A 21,080-nucleotide genomic window follows, 5' to 3' on the forward strand; every position below is an offset into this window, starting at 1 on the left:
CGCTGGGGGGCAAAATATAAACCATCAATAAATAGGCATGTTAGTAGTTTTTGTATAACGGTGATTAATGAACATATTTTAATTAATTTAGGCATTTGCTACACATGCCTATAATGTCACTTCATAGCACACTTACATAAATACAGCTTTTTATTAAAATCTATATGAAAAGAAGCCACTTTTCACTAAGACCACTGGGGGGGTACTGTTCAGTGGACCGTGCAAATAGCCTTTAGACAATTGTACCAGGAAGTTTGAGTAAAATGGTAAAATCCCCTTAGGTGTAGTGAAGTTCCTCATTCTATTTACCAGTCTTTGTCACGCTGCTCAAGCTGCACAAACCGCTAGACTGACATCTGTTCATTCACAGAAGGCCCTGAAACTGGAAACCTTTAAAAAACTGGAATATATTGTAGGCTACATGACTTGAGGTAAGAAAAAAACAATTAATTAAAATAAATAGTTTTTTTTTGTTTTTGTTTTTTTACAGGTTTATAACCAAGAAAAATATAAATATTAGTATAAGTATTGTCATTAAACTTCCCAATATTTATATCTGCTTTCTTTGTAATGGATTCCTTAGTTGTGACCCAAATATATTAGTTGTAGCATTAGTTATTTTGGCACCTTCAGGAAATACTAATAAGCCAATCAGCAGTCTCTCTTCAATGTGTTGTGGTAAATAAAAAAAAACCCCAAAAAACCAAAAAAAAAAACAACAACACATAAATCCCTCTAAAATCTTAAAAATTGCCTTATACTTTTAATCCAGTATTTGCTGTTCCTGGTACTCTTTGGATTCCTGGATGCAGGCGTAAGCAGGGAAGTACATGAGGAACTGCTCAGTGGCTTGTGAAATTGAATGCTGTAAAATGTTTAGTTGGCTTCTTTGGTTTGGTTCCGTCAGTAAAAAAAAATAACTCGAATCATTTGACCCAGGCTTGACGCCCCTATGACTAAATGACACGATGCTACATACTTTTTACTGGTTGGCTGTGTCCTCGATTTCACCTGAGATGTTATCTGCTGAAATGTGTTAATCCTGGGTAAACACAAACAAAGTTGGGTCTATAAGGTGCCCATTCATAACCAAACACCCTTGAAAGTCCTAATAAAACCAGGACCGTCCAGTTTTTCAGTGACCACTTGGAGAAGGAAATACCTCTTCTTACATAGATAACATTCACATTGTGACGGTTGTAGATAAATATTACCTAATATTGAAAATGAAGTTAATGTGTAAGTATTATAGTTAATGAAACTCACCCCATCATCAGAGCCCTCCTAAAAATATACGCAGATGAAATACATGTCTAACCTGCTGGTAAACCTTTTTTTAATATCGGTTTGTGGTTAGCTGAAATTAAAATGTACAAAGTGTAACAGAATGTAACAGTTGACGTTTTCGAGAAACCTAATCGAAACTAGTTTAGGTCATGTGTAAATATAGCAATAGGCATTATCCTACACAGCTTCATTCAAGTGTAGATAAAAATACAAGCAACACATTATCTAAGAGAAGTCCCCCACCTCAGAGTTAAAAGTTTGAATCTGGTCTTCAACAGCTGGCCAAATGTCCCACACATTTTTGTTCTGTGGTTCTCTGGCCTATCACCATATTTTTTACCCCCACAACTACTGCATAATAAGTGATTGGATTTTATACTGCATATTCTGCAATATTTACCAAATCCTGTACTCCAAGAAGTCATTGAATTTGAATAACAATGAATTTATTGTAGAACTGTAGGATACTCAGTGCTGTAGAAATGGCATAAATAGTTTTAGAATGGCCTTGAAGAACTATTATAATAAGATCACATGACGAAGATGATGATGATGATATTCATAATAATAATAATAATCAAAGTACCTTTCTTTGTGTTTAAAATATCATCATGTCGTATAAAAAACATTGCATTTAATTACGATTGTCTTATCAAAACCATTATTATTGAGTATTGAGCATTTTATTTTGCATTGAAATTTTTAAAGTTTAAAAGTTAATATTATGATAACAGTAAATAAGAGGAAGCAATAGATCATTGGACAGGTGTTAAGAGTTTGGTTGGTTTCAATATATTTATTGTTGTGTTAACATTTCATACTTCATGTTTTTCACTTCCTCCTGTGCAGACACCATGGGCTGTCTGGAGTCAAAACTATGTGACGATTTTACAGTGGAGAATAAGCCAGACCCGCAGACTACTGTACATACCACCGATCATCCGCACTATGTCAGAGACCCCACCTCCACTGCACAAAAATGTATAGTAAGTAGCCAAGAGAACAGCAAGCATACGCAATATTATACTAACTCCAAGGATTTAGGTATATTTTGAAATGAGGAAAATTGCAATGGCTGTTATTAGTGAAAACCTCTCAAAACTAGCAATAAAATGCTGTTTATTTTACAGGATCCCTCCCTGTTGCCTGGTCAGATGTTTCAGAAGATGGAAGGTAAACAACATGACCACGACCGTTTACTATGAGGTCACACAAGCTACAGTTTAGTTTAATTCTTACCTCCAGTTACAATTTAGTTTAAGTTTTGTTAAAAGTCAGTTGTTATAGTTATGATTTTGTTTAATTTATATTTACCACATAATGTTTTTTTTTAATAGAATGTCTTAGGTGATGGGACTGTGCCTTATTCAATTCGTTAACCCATCCCTACTTTTTTTTTGGACAAACTTCTCTTCTATTGTTAAAATCAGCACACCGCAACCACAGAAGTGTTTATTTCGAATGTACACGCGGTAAAAATAACATTTTCAATTTTTTATTCTATTTCATTTCTCTTTCAGAGCAAAATGGGAAAATCGTGGTGGGTCTTTATGCCTATGCAGGAGCACACGCAGATGACTTACAATTCAAAAAAGGCGAAAAGTTGGTCGTCCTGGAAGAGTGAGTGTTTCTTATGTAGACTGATTCACTTTAAGAACATTCACACTGTTACACAAGACACAGAGTCTCAAGTGTGGAGTCAAAAGTTCACACAAGCTTGTATCACCAAAATATCAATGTTTCATAGAAATCTTCAAAAAATATAAATCAATGTTTCATAGGAAATCCTCAACATATATATTACATTATACATATTATTATTATTATTATTATTATTATAAAAAAAAATGTCTAAGTTTTTCTCATATTGTTGTTATAGACATGGAGAGTGGTGGAAGGCAAAATCTTTGGAAACCAACAGAGAAGGATTTATTCCCTGTAACTACGTGGCACAAGCAGACACAATGGAAACAGAAGAGTAAGACATAAAATACACGCGTAAATTTACTCTGTTAATGTTAATAATCAAAGTGTTGTTACAGTAATACAAAGCCAATGCATTATAGAAAATATTGCATCAAACCATAATAATCTAATAATGAGTAACCAGTTTTCATTTCTGTATTGTTTTTATTCAGGTGGTTTTTCAGAAGCATCACAAGAAAAGATGCAGAGAGGCAGCTGCTGGCTCCAGCTAACAAACCTGGGGCCTTTCTCATCAGGGAGAGTGAGACTTCAGAAGGTATTGTAATTGTACTTAGAAATTATTAACGACATAGAAGTGGAAAAGTGAGAATGTGTTTTACCATCCCAATTTCAAATATTGTGGATTTATTTTTAGATTACTCAAATATCACAATTAAAATAAACAGTGTATAGTATACATATGTGTATATGTATAATGTGAGGAAAATCTATAGTATAATTGCTAAGCAGTGAATATTTTTGATCATTTTTACCCTTTTGACTCAATATCTCTTTAAAATTCAGATTTTTATTTCTTCTTGTTTGCAGGTTACTCATTGTCTATACGGGACGCAGGCCCGAAAGGCTTGGATATTGTTAGGCATTACAAAATCAGGAAACTGGACAATGGTGGTCTCTACATCTCTCCAAAGATTTCCTTCCCTGACATTGGCAAAATGATAAAACACTATCAACGTGAGTAGACCCTGTATTTCAACATTGTAATTTGTAATCATTATTATAATTTAAGGCTGCACTACGTAACTCTGTGAGGGAGCGTCCGTTACCTTCTTCTCCAGACAAAAGAGTACATCTACATGCATGGAGACAAAAAGTTACTCCCAAAAGTTACATAGTGCAACTGTAAATAAAATGTTCCATGATTGTATGTCTTAATAAACTATGGTGTGGTTTTAGAGAAAGCTGATGGACTATGTCGTAAACTGGGCAATCCATGTGCTAAACCTAAAGCTCAGAAACCCTGGGATAAGGATGCATGGGAAATTCCTAAAGATTCCATTAAGATGGTGAAGAAGCTCGGAGCTGGGCAGTTTGGAGAAGTTTGGATGGGTGAGTAATATGGCTAAATGCGACACATGTTTTAGCTGGGCATTCAATATGTACAACCAACTTACTTTATATAGGCCTTGAGTTCAAGCCATTTTGCCATGTGGGGCATTATGTGGGCCATAACCACCCACGATTATTTATCTACAAGGAAATATATGGGTTTGCATGATATGTTGAAGGGGATTTCAGAAGGCTATTATGGAGTGTAGTTCCTCTTTTTGAATTAATGAAACTTAAAAAGAATGCCAGTTTAGCCTCTAGCCAGCTTTTCAAATTCACAAAAGCTCTACACTGTACAAAAGCAGATTGAATCATATTATGGCATTGATATTCTGATGATCAAACTTTTGGTCCTTTCAGCTTTCTACAATAACACAACCAAAGTGGCAGTGAAGACGCTAAAGCCGGGTACGATGACAGTACAAGCCTTTTTGGACGAGGCCAATGTGATGAAGACCCTCCAACACGAACGCCTGGTGCGACTCTACGCCGTGGTCACCAAAACACAGCCTATTTATATCATCACAGAGTTTATGGCAAATGGTGAGCAATAAACTAACTGTATGTTGACTCATTTGAATGTTTTCTGACTAACTGTAAAATTTGTGTTTCTAGGCAGCTTACTGGACTTTTTAAAAACGGATATGGGGTGCAAAATACAGTTACCAAAGCTCATAGATTTCTCAGCACAGGTAATGGTAATAATTTAATTCAGTTATGCATATAGAACAGACGAGTATAGTGGCAAAAAACATGTTTTATTAGAGTGAGGTAAGACGCTGCAACTGAAAGACATTGCATCAGCCATCAATGGACAAAAGGTCAAACATAGTTATTTCTTCAGACATCTATTATATTTCAGTTGAATTGACAAGTTTGAATTCTTGTTTCAGTTCCAGCATAATGAAAAATTACAGTTACAGCTGCCATAGCAATTAACAATTCCAAACTTTTCTAAACTTTTTCTAAACTTTTCAATCAGAAGTCCCCCAAATGAGACATATAACAGGAAGTTGAAACCCATGAACATTGCTCTGCCTTTTCAGATAGCGGAGGGCATGGCTTACATAGAAAAGAAGCATTATATCCACAGAGACCTGAGAGCGGCGAACGTCCTGGTATCAGAAAGTCTACTGTGTAAAATAGCAGATTTTGGATTGGCACGGGTGATAGAAGATGACGAATATTCACCCAGAGACGGTAATATTTTTTATTGTGGCTGGGCAGTATTTAACAAGCCTGTTTTACTTCCTTATTAAGTGGAAGATAATCATTTACTCAGTTCTTTGCTTTGGTCTGCTGTTATTCATTTCTTTATTCTTTATATGTCTGGGACCATGTACAATCTTATAAAAGAAACAATTTGTATCAGATTTAGCTACTGCGATTCTCCATGTGCAGTTGCTGGTGAGGTGGATACACATTAAAAATACAAATCTCATTACAATTACATTATAAGACTAACTTAGTAAAATACCATAGAATTTCAAAATTTCTGATACAAGATGTTTCCTACAGTCAAAACAAATATTAAAGATCATTATGTGCAGATTTTTTTTTAAAGTGAATATAGAAAAGTACATATTAACTAGACTGATATTGACACACTTAATTATCTAAAATGTGCTTTTTCGAATTTCTAGTAAAATTATTAAGATCTACAGACATTTTCAAACTGTCTGGAAACTAAGTCCACTGTTTGAAAAGAAAAGTCCACCAGAGCGAACGCCAAGGGACATTTTGGAATTGGGCCATTTCAGTTCACAGAGGACCGAGTAGATTGAGTATTTTAAGACAAATTTTAATACATTTTTTCAGTTGTGGTCCTCACTTACCTATTCTCAAACCAACACACTGACATGGTTCTTTATTTGATTTGAACCACAGACAGTATCTAATTCCCATTTACACCTGTGAAAGTGACATATAGTTGTGAAATGTCAATGTGTAAGTGTAAAGAATGCTTTTTGTTACACTTCCATTTATAATAATTTCAAACACATGTGCTATCAGAAAAATTGGAAACACTAGCGGGGCATGGAGCCTTTCGAGTACGCTATCTAAATAAATAAATTCCTAATGAAATTGCTGTGTGCTCTATATTTCAAACTATCTCAAATATGAATCATAACTCTATCCAGACCCTTTACAAATTGGCCTATTGTAAAGAGAAAAAAAGGGATTAACCAAAATTTTTTTACAAGTAGATGCAAGAACAAGACCTTCAAAAATGGCCAACTGTAATCATACAATGCACACTGCAGCTATAGAGGATAATGTTGTTGCAGCTGAAACCAGTTTGATTTCTTATTCAATCTGAGACAAATCCAGATGTCTCTAACTGTGTTGTGTTTTCTTCCAGGGGCTAAATTCCCCATAAAGTGGACAGCACCAGAGGCCATTCACTACGGTTCATTCACCATTAAGTCCGACATGTGGTCCTTTGGGGTCCTGCTCTATGAGATTATCACTTATGGAAAGATGCCCTATCCAGGTAAATATAATACAGACATTGTTACTGCTTTAAGCCTGTATATACTTAAAAACACATTCAGCACTTACTTGGTCTTGCAAATTTACTCCACTATTTTTGGTATATATTTAGCATTATAACTCTATGTAAATCCATTTATTATTAGCTTTCCAGTTACTGTAAATGTAATAAAAGATGTAAACAATAAACCCCAATATTGTATGTGTCATTACATTTTTGCACATGTTACTTACGTGTTTTTTGTCCATTTTTTTCTTAAGGAATGACCAAAATGGAGGTGATGTCAAGTATTCAAGCGTGGATATCGGATGCCCCAGCCTGTAAACTGTCCTCTGAACTGTACAATATCATGCTGTCTTGCTGGAAAAGACAAACCACAGGATAGGCCCACTTTTGACTACTTACAGAGCATCCTGGATGACTTTTACACCGCCACAGAAGCACAGTACCAGGAGCAGTCCTAGTCAAAGACAATTCATTTTTCATTTAATTTTTTATTGGATTGTTAGTATTTTTGTACAGAATGTTTTATATTGTTGAATAATATGTGTGCCTATGTGTGTAGTTTGGTAAGAGAGTGTGTAACTGGGTATTTATGACATTGTGGAACTAAAAAACAATATACTGATGATTATGATTATTACAGATTGTTAAAAAAAGCTATATAATGGATGGATAGATTGTGAGAAATATAAGCGTGATGTTAACATGATGAGCATTCAACACTTCCTGGTAAAATTATTGCTCAAAATCCTTAATGTTTTTACTTAATGGACCTCAAATTAATTAAAGCAGGGCGTCCTCTGGATGCTACATAAAGAATGACACCCCTAACAATTTGAAGTTAATCTCAATTGCATCCTAACTAGTCTGTATAAAAGCATGAGTTACCATAGGCATACATTTGTAATCAAGTACATCCAATTCATGAGAATTCAATGGGCTGAGGCAGAAACGATACAGTATAATAACAAACTATTGTAATAGCTCTGTAGTTGTTAGTTTTGCTGTTCCTGCTCTGTTCCTGTTGTATCAGGAGGGCAGCGGTGGTGATGTTTGGTGGTGTGTTTGGTGCACTGTGAGCCAAGAGGTAGACTTCATATTTGGATTTGTCAAGAAGTGGGCCTCAGATCTGAGCATATACAGTACAGTGTATGGTTCTGAGGGGTAATACTCTATACTAGGAAGCGAGATCAGTGGCTGAACTGAGTTAGTGACGCTCAATCCCTGGATTCCTTGTGTCACTGAGTCTGACTTTTCTTGCGTGCTTAGATCATTGTAGTAACAGCCAGGTTATGAGCCCGAGATTCTCTAGGATGATAACTTTATATTCCATCGTATTTGCATGGCGGATGAGGACCATTGATCATCGGGAAAAGCCACTCCTGCTCCTGGTTCATGTGCGCATCGATGTGTATCATACACACAGCGAATTTATTAGGCTCCTGGTTTAGTTCCTTCATTTCGCTCTGTTACATGCACTGAACAAAAGGGTCTTTCTTTTTCCCCTGTATTTATAAGCTACAGTACAATTACATCTAAAATGTGGAAAGATATAGAGTCATAAAAACTGGTCACATGACGAGGCTCACTCCCCTTTCCCTGTGACTTTACACAGACTGAAGCTCAAACTTTTACAAATTCTGTCGCTAACAGGTTTCGCGAAAACTCGTTATTTCTGAGTCGAAGTTCAGGTTTTGTGAAAACCAAGCTCTGAATTAAATCTGTGTTTAAGAGTTCAGTGTGAGCTGCGGCTGTGACAACGGCTAAAGCAGCTTGTTAATAATATTTCCAAATAAATAAATTTTATAAAACGATCATCACTCAAAAAGCAAACAAACAGAAGACAAACTTGTAAATAAGTACAATAAACATTGTTGTCTCCTAAATGTTTTACTCTTATTTAGAAAAGGCGCCTACTTCCTGGTCACATGACTTTCTAAAATGGCCGCGCCCTGCAGCGGGTGCAGTGTTGTGCAAACGAGTGGAGATGACAGTTGAGGAGGCGCAGATTTTAGCGACACTGAAGCAGAGACACGTCCCACAAACTCCTCAGACTCATCTCTACTGCTAAAATGAGCAAGGACGAACTTATCCTGTGAGTATTCTCTTTTAATACCTTGTTATGTACTCGTGTACCTTGTGAATAGTGTCGTACTACATTGTCTTTCTGAAATCTTTCATTCAAACTAATGTACAGGTCTGATCCACGGTCTTATCATTATATTTGGGAGTAGATTTTATGCAGTAGTGTCTCACTGTGTTATATGTATGTTGCTTAATGTGTTTGCTCCTGCTTATGAGTGTTTGAAGCATTATGAAAACTTTGGTAAGCCATGTTTGGTAACTTTTGGCGTCACCTGCTCGTTTCCATGGAGATAGATATCTTTAATGCCACATTGTGAAACATTCCAGTCAAAGCAAAAACGTCTTTGGATGATTTTTGCTTTGACTGGAATGATGAGGGACCCCCCACCAGAAAAGTTACAGTGCACCTTTACATTTAATTTAGCTTGATTGATCATTATTATCATTATTATCATTTTATATTGGCTAACATGTTGATATTGCGTTAAAATGTTTAGGCTCATGAATGAAATTTTTTTTCTCTTTTTTTTTTTTAAAGATAGATTGTATGGAACAGTCATGCACCCTTTAAATGACCGTTATTGTGCTGGAGTTTGATAAGAGCATTGTCGGGCCTTATCTCTGTTTTAAGCTCTCCATCACTGTGCTCACTGGGGCTGGTTTAGTTTAGTAGTGTCTACATCACGCTCTTTGCATTGAGTTACTATATACCCTCATTCTACGTTTGCTCTATGCAGGTGTATGTCTTCGAGGTGAGACAAAATCTTATGCTCTAAGCTCAAAATGGCACAAGTTTATGGTCCCTTTGGAAAATGAATTATGTGATAAGTGTCTTTTTCCCCACCAATTTGTAATAGAACACATGTCAATCTCACAAATGTATCTAATGTATGTAAAAAAAAAAAAAATCTAAAATGTATCTAAAACAGTACATGTCTGTTTTCAGCCCCAAAAACTTCCCCAAGCTTAAGAATGACACGTTCCTGAGAGCAGCTCGAGGAGAAGAGACGGAGCATGTCCCTGTGTGGTGCATGAGGCAGGCAGGGCGGTACCTCCCAGGTGCAACTTTGCTTGTTACTATGCCCTTCATTTATACATTAGCATATATGTTTCACAAAAATATTAATGATTTATTTGTAATATTACAGAGTTTCGGGAGTCCAGAGCTGGAAAAGATTTCTTTGATACATGTCGCTCACCAGAAGCCTGTTGTGAGCTTACTCTACAGGTAAAGATTTAACCTAAATATATATATATATATTTTTTTACAATTTTATAGAACTTTTCTAGGTATGAAAGATATATTTGATATGTGTTGTGCATCTACTTTCAGCCCCTGAGACGTTTCTCATTTGATGCTGCCATAATTTTTTCTGATATTTTAGTAGTACCCCAGGTCAGTGTAATCTATGGTCTCTCAATTATTTTTTATTTATTAACATATTTCTTCTATGAAAATCATGTCTCCAATCCTCATACTATTCAAAATCTCATTACAGAATCATACATATGCTGTCAGTGTATCCTACATTTTATTTTTTGTCTATAAAGTTCACCTCTTCACACTTTTTACAGGCCTTGGGTATGGACGTGCAGATGGTTGCAGGTAAAGGGCCCACGTTCCCTGACCCCCTAAAGGAGCCTGAGGACCTGCAGCGGTTATGCCCCAAAGTGGATGTAGAGAAGGAGCTGGGATACGTCTTTAAGGCCATCACCCTAACCAGACACAAGATCGAGGGAAAAGTGCCACTCATTGGATTTACTGGAGCTCCGGTGAGTTATGATACGTGCACTGAAACTACACAGTAGAATGATATTAGATATAATCACTGGTGACAATTTGTAGAATAAAAGTACGCTTGCATAACTGAACATATTCTTTTTAGTAGCATTTCAATATTTTATAGAAAACTTGATTGGCATGTGCTGCACTACAGTAGCTACTGAAGATATATGTATGTGTGTATTTTTTTTTGTTGATGATAGGAGCTAGTTCTACGATTTGAAATGTTAATTATAATTTAATTATACTCACTTAATTACAAGCTACTCAAAAAAGCACAGTTACCCCAAAATCTAGTATATTTAGTTTATCAAGTATTTATAGAATAGTTACTTCCCGCCCATAGATATGCTGTATTATTTATAGCACATATGCAATTTAATAGTGTTATTTAATATGAATCATAAATATTTACTTCAGCCAAGTGTTGAAGAACTTCAGTCATGCCTGAAGAACTTCATTGTTGGGCAAGTTATTTAGTATATTTTAGCAGCTTTTTAGCCTTTAGTTATCTGGAGTAGTGTCTTTAGTGATGGGTGACATGGACAGGGGAATGACACCAAACACACAGACCTGGGGTTATAACAGAATTACCTGAAGGTATCCCAGTTACTTACCGGTAATTGTCTAATTTCTTGTTATTTCATTCATGTATTAAATTGTTGATTAGAAAAAGTATTTGACAGGACAAATGTAAGCAAGAAATTACAGTGAGCCAACCATGTGCTTTGTGAATCATTCAACACTCCTCTTTTATGGTTCTTTATTTATACATTGACTTGACTTCTTATGACTTTTTTTTTACCCACCTTGTTGACTATTTCATCAGTGGACCTTGATGTCATACATGATTGAAGGTGGAGGTTCAAACACTCACTCTAAAGCCAAGCGCTGGTTGTACCGACACCCAGAGGCGAGCCACATCCTGCTGAAGATGCTCACAGATGTCATTGTGGAGTATTTGCTGGGACAGGTGGCAGCAGGGGCACAGGTAAGTCAGAAATGTACCTATGTCTATATTTGTGTCTAGACTCAAACATATGCATATATAAATGTGCTCAGGTTCGGTTCAGTTCAGACACAGCTGTTGTATAGCTAAAGGCATAAACCTTCATTTTTAATACACTACATTCAGGTAGATTTTTTTTTATTATTATTATTTTACTAATTTAAAAACAGGAGAAAAAATCTGAGACACCTGTCTTTGTATTTTTTCTTCTGTCTTAAAGCTATGATTCTGAAGACCACCTGACATTCCTCTACCGACCCACTGAAGCATTTCTAATCCATTAAAAATATATATATATATTAGTCCATATCGCTTTAATTGATTGGCATGTCAAAACCTTATTAGATGCTGTATAAATCTTTGTTTATTAGGTTATGATATGATCAACCATTCTGATAATTCTTCATTGTAAATAAAGTTTAATTTAGGGTATTTAAAAACTTTGCAATAATAACTACATCCATCTTGTACAGGCTCTGCAGGTGTTTGAATCCCACGCAGGTATTCTTGGCCCGGTTCAATTCAAGGACTTCTCTCTTCCATACCTCCGAGACATCGCCAAACGAGTGAAAGAAAAACTCAAAGAGACAGGCCAGGATGTTCCCATGGTGAGTTTGGGCGTATAAAAAACATGCAATTAAAATTCAGTGCATTGTTATTGTGTAATGTTAATATTATAATTATATTCAGTGTTGTATCAGCTCTAGTCTATTCTTGGTGCTTGATCTCCACTGCTCTCTCTAGAGGCATCATTAGCTGGTTTTGTTTGCATGTGTGTTAATTTTGTCACCACTAGGAGGTAGCATTGCTCTTATGGTTAAAGCTGAAAGCGATACAATCCAAATATGACTGAACATGTACACGTTAAATTTGAAATTAGGAGGAGAAGGAGAGGAGACAGGAGAAAACCTATTGTATATTAAAGTCTACATAAACAAACAATTGACTTTTAGAAAAAGGAAAAATAAATAATTCAAAAATCTATAAAAATGCACAATGACACAAGATACATACATGTAAACATATATGCATAAATAATAATTAACAGCGTGATAGTCAGTGTACATTTTGAGATTATTACATACTAATTCCAAATTGTCTAACTGGATTCATAGTTTTCATTGCTTTTTGTTGTCCATGGGGCTAAATATAGTTCATAACATTTGTAAAACCTGAATAAATTGGCTTGTGTCCAGAATATTTGCTTTTATGAGGAAAATATTTGACTTGTAACAGTAATGGGATAATAAAACAACAGATGAAAAAAATAAAAAATGTTATCAGGGAACAAACAAAAAAAATAGTAAAAATAATGTGACTTGAGTTTGCTGCTTTGTTTCAGATTGTGTTTGCTAAAGACGCTCACTATGGCCTGGAGGATCTCTCCCAGTCTCACTATGAGGTGGTGGGACTGGACTGGACCATTGACCCACGATCAGCAAGGTAACATTTATCTATAACAGTTCTAAGATGGAGGTTCACCAAATTACATGCATTTAATTATGATTCATTTCACTTCACATTATAGTAGTGAAAACTATTTAGCCACCATGTTTCTGAACTGCATAGTAATTAGCTTTCTCGGGAATTTGGAAACCCTTTGATCAAACTTTATATACATTTTTGTTGTAAAAAAGAATTTGGCCAAAGGGGGCGATGTAAGCCACATTTAGCCAGACTGAATCCTTGTTGTCTCGCATGGGAATACATTTCTGATGTAAAATGCAATACCCTTTCAGTCTTGTAGACGCTGATTATGACGTTCTTCTTCTGGGTTAAATACAATATAAGAAAATGAAACTTAGATCGTATTTCATTATCCTCGAAAGGGCTACAACTGTTACAGTGAAAGTGCCATGATATCTTACATCCCTTTAAACAAAGACTAGGATAAACTTTATTGGGAAATTATATGAGAAATTACATGGGGAAATTACATGGGAAATTACTTGGATACAGGAGCTCAAAAAATTATACAATTCAAAATAATTAAAACGGCAAAAATTGGAAAGGATGTGTCAGATATATTCAGATGTTTATATAAATAAAACAAAAGTAAATACAACATATCTAAATATATTAAGTCTATATACAAGAGGTGGGACACTTTTTTCCCCCAGTAATAAAGAATTGCATGGGCAGAAGCTTGTTTGACCATGGTCTGTAGTTAACCATTACTCATCACTGAACACATGTTCTTTTCTGCTCATCAAATACATAAGCCACCTGTTAAATGGTTACTCTTTGTTAATTATTTGTTTTCAGGGAGCGCACAGGAGGGAAGGTCAGCCTACAGGGAAACATGGACCCCTGCGCTCTGTACGCTCCAAAGGTAAACCAACAACATATCTTATCTTATCAGCAGGGCTGAAGAATGTTGTATTACCTGCATCAATTAAACAGATTAAACAGTCTTTTTTCTGTTTTTTTCATGTATTGAAGTAAAATTGGTTTTGCCAGTAGAGATGTTTTGTGAAAGTATCTTTTAGGGTCTGAATGAGAGAGTGTTTTTATTGTCTGTGAACCAGAGAGTAATGCTGGTGTGCTGCTAGCGTGCTAGTTGTTGTTAGCATTACAATGACTGCAAAACTCTGCTCTTGCCTCTGAAAGTTGTGCTTATAAATTTATCGGTGAATAATTGGGATACTAGCAACACAGTTTAAAATGAACTAGTTTTGTTAAAGACGGTGAAAATCAGGTACAGTGGCTTTAATTTTGGTTAGTTCAGTTCCCCAGATTATCCATATTTTTCTTATTATTTGAAATTTTATTTGTCCCTACAATGATGAAAAAAATTTAGCATTTCAACAGCAAAGTACAAGAATAGCAGCAGTAGAATAACAAAAGTATCAAAATGGAAAAGTAACAAAAAGAAGAAAACACATATTCACAAATAAATGTGTCTATTATATTGTGATGTGTGTTGACCTATTTATCATAACACATTGCAGTAGTGGCAGTAGTAGTAAAGTAGCTATATTACTATTATTATAACTCTTTTTTTGTTTTTTTGTTTTTTGTTTCTAGGACCGCATTTCAGAGACTGTTCAGAACATGTTGGAGGGATTTGGCACCAGAGGTTACATTGCTAACCTGGGTCATGGCCTGTACCCAGACATGGATCCAGAAAACGTGGGTGCTTTTGTAGAGGCAGTTCATCAGCATTCAAAACGGATGATCAAACAGATTTAATGATGAGTAAATTTTCTCTACCACTTTAGCTTAGCACATTAGTCAGGCATAATGTTACAATCGCAGCATCTCATATTTTGCATCGTATAAGTCACTATTTGTGTGTGTGTTCCTATAATAATCATTTCAGAACGATACCATTTTAGACATGATTTGAACCTTGACTATTTAGTAAAAATAACTGAAAACTAAAATAATTTTATGCTTGCTAAGTGACCATAAACCATGCATATTTAATGAGATGAATCCATTCCATGTTATTCCACAGATTTGCTTTAAATAGCACTAAAAATAAAGTATATGAATGTGTTATGCCAAAACTATTATAAATAAATCTGTCATGCCAAATGCTCAGACTCATCCTCTTGTGGCTGATCTGACACAATAGGATAAATGTATATGTTTTAAACGGATTACACCCATAACACAAGTGAATACTATCCATACAGATGATTATAAGTGAGAAAAACGCACTCTCCAGATCAAATCCACCACTTCAATTATAGATGGAAATAAACCTTTTGTAGCTCCTGTCTCAAGCAGCCTTTTGTGATTATGGTCGGGAAATGGATCTGCAAGCTACAAACAAAGGCTTTTGATTTTTGGCAGCTGACAAATACTATTATTATTTTTTTAAGAAAAGCGTACCTAAAATTAAAAGCCTTCTTTTAAAACTTTGCTTAGATAAATTATAGGCTTTTTAGTGTATTTGAAATCAATAACACTGGTTGTTTCCTGTTGTCTGAAGTTGTACATGATATTCAGTGAAAGTACGGAGGTGTTTTTTATGTGAAATCCTCTAACACTGCCTCAGCAACACTTGTATACCCATTGTTGTTTTAACTAGGGCTGCATTGTTAAAATCTACTCAAGGGGATTTGGCTGTTTTAGTCACCACGTTTGAATCTTGTCAATAAACAACGTGATTGGTCCAGCTGAGGGTCAGGGGCTCTTGAGATGACCAATCAAAAACCTGGATCTACTAAGAAACTCAACTGACCAATCATGGCTATTGTGTGAAGAGGGGGGATTGAGGAGACCCACACAAGGTTCTTGAAGCACTTTAGTCCATTGTTGATTCACTCCTCAATCACGTTTAATCACAGAAAGCTATTTGAAACCATAGCTGCCTTGGGGCACTCTGACAAAGATGAGGCTGGAGTTCTATGATTACAACTAAACACTAACATATTTACAGGCAAAGTTATGCATGCGTCTTGTCAAAGGCACAACATCAATATGAATTGAGGTTAGAAGGGATCAAATCACTAACCTTTTTGTACTCCTGTCCTCTTCAAAATCATTGTCCAGACTCCAGATACCTTTGAAACCTCTTCTACCACAGATCACTTCTGTACAAATGAGGGATTACATCGACCCCCTCAAATGTTTTTCAACAAACAAACAATTATTAATTTGTCTAAAAACAGTAATTTCAATCAATTGTTTAATCTAGTTAAAGCTTATTGTGCTTTTGTGCCTTGATCATAACATTGATTTGATTTCCCATAGATAATATTAAAGTTTAACCTCTCTGTCTTATGCATGCTGTTGATTGGTCAGTGCTCAAAGCTACATTTCCAGGCAGAATCTTTCTTAAACTTGTACTCATCAGCATTATTTCTGTAATCATTATGTACATGCACATACGAGAGCCTAGAGATCAGTTAATCCTAAATTGTGTTTTTCCCCCTCTGTGTGTGGCAGCTAAGAATGGCCGATAAGCAGATTCCACCAAATCCGGTTGTTGTTGTTGTTGTCAAAGATTCAGGCAAAATTCATAACATCACATGACCAGATTGATACGCAGGGGTCTATGGGGTTCACTCAGTCACTGGTCACCATAATATAAACTACAATATTTTTCAATTAGAGAAGAGGGAAAGCTATATGCATGTATGGATTATTTTTCATCATATCCCTACATGGCAGCTATTTGCTTGTAAAATTGTAATAAAACCATACATTTATATTATATCTCTTCAAATTCTTGCTTGTGGCAGTGTATTATCCTGTAAGAACTTTTATGCCTGATGCCCTACCTGATGTAAACACTTTTAAGTCTGACAGAACAACATTACTGGCAGAATGTATTTTTCATCAAGCTAGGCCTACAGTAAATTTTGTTTGTATGAAATTCCTCAAATGCGTTGCACTCAGCTAACCGTGAAATGCAAAGTACTGCGTGAGTAAAACTAATATACATATTTTAGCTACATTTACATGTATAAATATTTTCTGTCTAATACATAAATAATGTGTTTAAAATACATCATAAGCAGGGTGCAGTGTGTCTTCAAGCGAGAGGATCAGAAATGCATCAGGAAGGCATCCAGTTCATGACAAAGATTAATAGTTTCATGTATTAATAGATTAGATATGAGTAGTTAAGTGCTTAGCCAGTGGTGGTTCACGGTTCTATCAGCTCAGACCAGTGTATACTACTGTTGTATCCTTAGGCAAGACACACCTTTTCTATATAGTATGTGGTTTGGGAGTGATTGGTGGTGGTCAGAAGATGTAGGCCAAAATCAAGTGTTGTGTGAATGAATAATGCAATACAAATCAAGCTTGAGAGTTACTATATAAATCCAAGGCGTTCTGATTATTACTCCATAGAAAGTACCATACAGATATTTTAAAATAAATGATCCCATGACTAACTGCACTGTGCGTTACAACAAGCTAGACGAAAGTTATGTTGATGGTAAGTGGAGAAATCAGTCCATTCACGTGCGTCCGTTGTGCTCTGAGCAAAGTACCATAAGCATACATACACACACACATACACACATACGCACACACAGAGGCACACAAAGGCCTTTGTTGTGGCCCATTGGGTAAACAGCAGTGATTGTCAACAGGTATAAGACTGAAGAGGCTGCAGTACTGCCCCTGAGGACCAGCTGTGGCCAAAGTGACAGCAGCGAGCCCACAACAATGAATCTGTGCTCTTTACAAATGGAGATCAATTTCACATGAGCTGCTCAAGAGGCACTGGCAGGAGCAGAAGTGTGTGTGTGTGTAGGTGTTTGGTGAATACACAATCCAGAGCTCGTCACCTTAATGTGATGTCACAAATATGCACCATATATTGAGTTTCATCTTCATATGGCTTTGGCAACATTGTGAAGACTTTTTAGCACTAAAATTCTATCTAACTGGTTAATTGAGATACTGCGTTTAGAGTGTAAGGGCTTGTTAGTGTAAAATTTTGAGCTATAACAGAAATTCTAATGATAAAGTTTGCCTGTGGAGTTTTTATTTTTCAATCCGACCCATCTAATTACTATGTTTTTATTGTTCCTACAGCATGTATATGTATTTAACCCAAAGCACAAAAGGGTGACATCTTAATAAAGTTAAGTATTTCATCACAGAAGGTCAGTTGGTTAGCCCATCAGATCGCCCATATTTTGACAACGTGTGCGACTTTCACTTCCTATTTCCATGCACAAGGACACAGCAGGTGGATGCGTTTTTATGCTATTGTTTTGTGTGTGTGTGTGTGCTTGAAGGAGGTCCGGGCTCAATCTCTCAGCGAATCAGCAGGCCTGAAAATCCAATCTGCCCGCAGAGACAGCAGGCTGTACATCATCTGCCATAGACGGACACTATCAGCGCTTCATCAGTGCCCGCCTACAAGCACACACACAGTTGGATTTCCATGCGTCTTGGGGACATTACATTGACTTACATTCATTTCATAAAGACCAATCACCTTAACCATAGTTATTACTTGACTAAAATTGAAGGTGCACTATGTAAGTTGTTCACCTGCTTGTTTCCAGATAGATGTTATTGCTTTGCCTGGAATGTTCCACAGTAAATCTATCAAGCATTTATTCAATTACAGATGTTTTTGATGATAAAAAATACAACGGGGGCTCACCTCTCCACAGATCTGACCTATAACTGCGTGTCTCATGGGTATGAATTAGCTAATGCCATGTGGATCATTCTAGGCAAAGCAATATTATCCACTATGACTGTGAATCCTCCGCCAGAAAAGTTACATAGTGCACCTTTAACCTAAACCCTAATCTTAACCTATTGTAACCCATCTATGAACTTTAAACCATGTTCTTGATCTAACAATTAAGGATTTACATCATTTGTCCCCATAATATGAGTGTCATAGGCAAAATTTTGAGGACTTTTCCCCCAAATTGTTAATTACTACGGCAATGGTCCTAATTTCTCATCATTCTGAACCTCATGAATATAGATTTTAGTTCCCACAATGTGATAAATATCCGTTGACACACAGGCGCAGTATCTCTGACCACATGCATGAATGGACACACACCTCCGCACCATGACAGAGACTGATAGGCGTTATTACCATAGTGCTTATAGAGGGAGACAGGGAAAGACACAAGCCCTGGGTTTAGAGACGACTTCAACACTAATGCAGCCGCCACTGTCCATCTTTGCTGGCGTCCTGTCACTGTTTCAGGGTTGATATGGAAATAATATGGCTCAATATTTATGCCACATTTTTAAACTACTGCTAAAATACTCAACAAATGTATATGTAAATACCAATACGTAATAGCTTTTTTTTTTTTCAAGACACAATTCAGTTTATATATTTGTAGTACTGTATATTCAAATATTTTATCTAATATTTCTGCTTAATAGTTGTGAGTTTTTATACCTTTATCAAAACCTCACATTTTTCAATAGACCATCCAAATGTGTCTTAATAGAATTCTACTGAAATAGTTTCTCTGCTGTAGTTAATATACATCTGGAAACAACAACGTGGACTTCCTATAATTTAATAAAAGCTGGGACATAATGTGCAAATCCAGTGTACATCTTCTAGCGCTCACATGCTTCCTCATGGAACTATAGAAAACCCTAGTGGTTCAAATATATTGTGTATATGATAAAAAGAACAAAAATACGGTCTATTTCCTGTTTGCTGAGGGGAGGTCGCATAAATCCATAAATAACGACACTGTGTTTTGACCTTTGCAGAGGACAGAACATGAAAGCCTAGAAACTAGAGTTCACTTTTTAACCCTGAAGTATGTTACTGTATGGAAATAGTACGCCCTCCATGTACTTCATTATTTAAGCCAGTTTTACAGAAGCTGTGCATTTTCTCATGTTTAATCATTCTGTTCAGTATTCATAGAGCATTATACAGAGCTATCGTTGTGCTGTTGTTCATGGGTGTCCTGTGACAGCCCCCCTGGAGAGAGGCCCAGGACATGTCTCACTGGGAGCTGTCCCAGGGCAGACCCAGGCAGGGAGGCCTAACTTGGTTATTATTATTACCTTGTTATTCTTTGGGGAAGTGTGGCCACCTCTGCCTGCTGGTCTCATGGATAAGATAAGAAGAGGGGGGAAATGGTTGGCCTCAAGACAAGACGGGGAGAAGTGAAATAAGATTCTTTTACTCAAGTACTCTAGTAGTACTCTAGTAGTAGTAGTAGTAGTAGTGGTGGTAGCAGAATTGGACAACTGTACTGCACTACTTGTACTTGGATTATAAAATAATACAAATATTGTTTAGAGGAATTCACCCTTCTCCAAAATACTTCTCTTTTCCTTCTACAAAATGATAAAGTTAGCTTAAATTTCTCTTTTTCTAGTCTACATTAGAAACACTACTTTGAGTTTGAGAGTTTAGAAAGAAATTGGGCCTTCAGCAATCACTTCTCTGGCTATCTATCTGGATAATTAATATAAATCTGCTCATTTATCACCAGCCAATCAATCAGGATACAGTGGTGCATGCACGCGCTCACACACACAGTTACTCCTGGTGGCCTGATTGTCTGCTCGTATAGGCGCCGCAGGAATCTCTAATGAATAAGAATGAATTGGTGAAGGAGGGATAGGGAGAAATAATTCTGATTGGAGATAAATGAGTAAAAGATTGATGAAACTATATGAGCCTCCTTATGGTTGATTTATCACTAATGCAATGAGAGCTGGTGGGGGTAGAAAAGAGATGGAGAGGATTGAGATGGAGAGTTTGAACCAGTGAGAACAAAATGGTGGTTTAATATTTCAGTGGATTTCAAAGTGAGGAGTATGGAGCGGCTAGAACGAGGAGGAAATGGAGGTGCCCTAAATAAATGTTTTTGTTTCAACAATAAAGCGACAACCTTTTAAAGCTGACCTGTCCTGAAGTATTGATATTGAACAAAAATCACATTTGCTGAAAAATTTTA

At 36.2% G+C, this 21,080-nt stretch overlaps 2 protein-coding genes across 2 annotated transcripts; both read left to right on the forward strand.

Moving 5' to 3' along the window:
- Window positions 1–309: 309 nt before the first annotated feature.
- Window positions 310–7,402, forward strand: lyn (LYN proto-oncogene, Src family tyrosine kinase). Its single transcript, XM_033982838.2, is given in 14 exon segments — window positions 310–431; window positions 2,137–2,273; window positions 2,418–2,460; window positions 2,808–2,907; window positions 3,167–3,265; window positions 3,426–3,529; window positions 3,802–3,948; window positions 4,171–4,323; window positions 4,684–4,866; window positions 4,939–5,015; window positions 5,370–5,523; window positions 6,686–6,817; window positions 7,078–7,193; window positions 7,195–7,402. Coding segments are annotated over 13 exon segments (1,527 nt in total). The 5' UTR covers window positions 310–431; window positions 2,137–2,141; the 3' UTR covers window positions 7,282–7,402.
- A 1,348-nt stretch (window positions 7,403–8,750) lies between these two features.
- Window positions 8,751–15,421, forward strand: urod (uroporphyrinogen decarboxylase). Its single transcript, XM_033982912.2, has 10 exons — window positions 8,751–8,915; window positions 9,852–9,964; window positions 10,054–10,133; window positions 10,239–10,301; window positions 10,481–10,678; window positions 11,518–11,679; window positions 12,171–12,305; window positions 13,040–13,140; window positions 13,963–14,029; window positions 14,725–15,421. Exons 1-10 carry the CDS (start codon window positions 8,893–8,895, stop codon window positions 14,887–14,889), a joined length of 1,107 nt encoding a protein of 368 aa, XP_033838803.1. The 5' UTR covers window positions 8,751–8,892; the 3' UTR covers window positions 14,890–15,421.
- Window positions 15,422–21,080: the final 5,659 nt, after the last annotated feature.

The sequence above is a fragment of the Periophthalmus magnuspinnatus genome, chromosome 17, assembly GCF_009829125.3.
Source record: "Periophthalmus magnuspinnatus isolate fPerMag1 chromosome 17, fPerMag1.2.pri, whole genome shotgun sequence".
In the NCBI taxonomy this organism is placed as follows: domain Eukaryota; kingdom Metazoa; phylum Chordata; class Actinopteri; order Gobiiformes; family Gobiidae; genus Periophthalmus; species Periophthalmus magnuspinnatus.

Coding starts and splice junctions, on each gene's coding strand:
- urod (XM_033982912.2), top strand. CDS start 8,893: ATGAGCAAGGACGAACTTATCCT. Junction 9,965..10,053: donor GGCAGGGCGGTACCTCCCAG/GTGCAACTTTGC, acceptor GTAATATTACAG/AGTTTCGGGAGTCCAGAGCT. Junction 13,141..13,962: donor ATTGACCCACGATCAGCAAG/GTAACATTTATC, acceptor ATTTGTTTTCAG/GGAGCGCACAGGAGGGAAGG.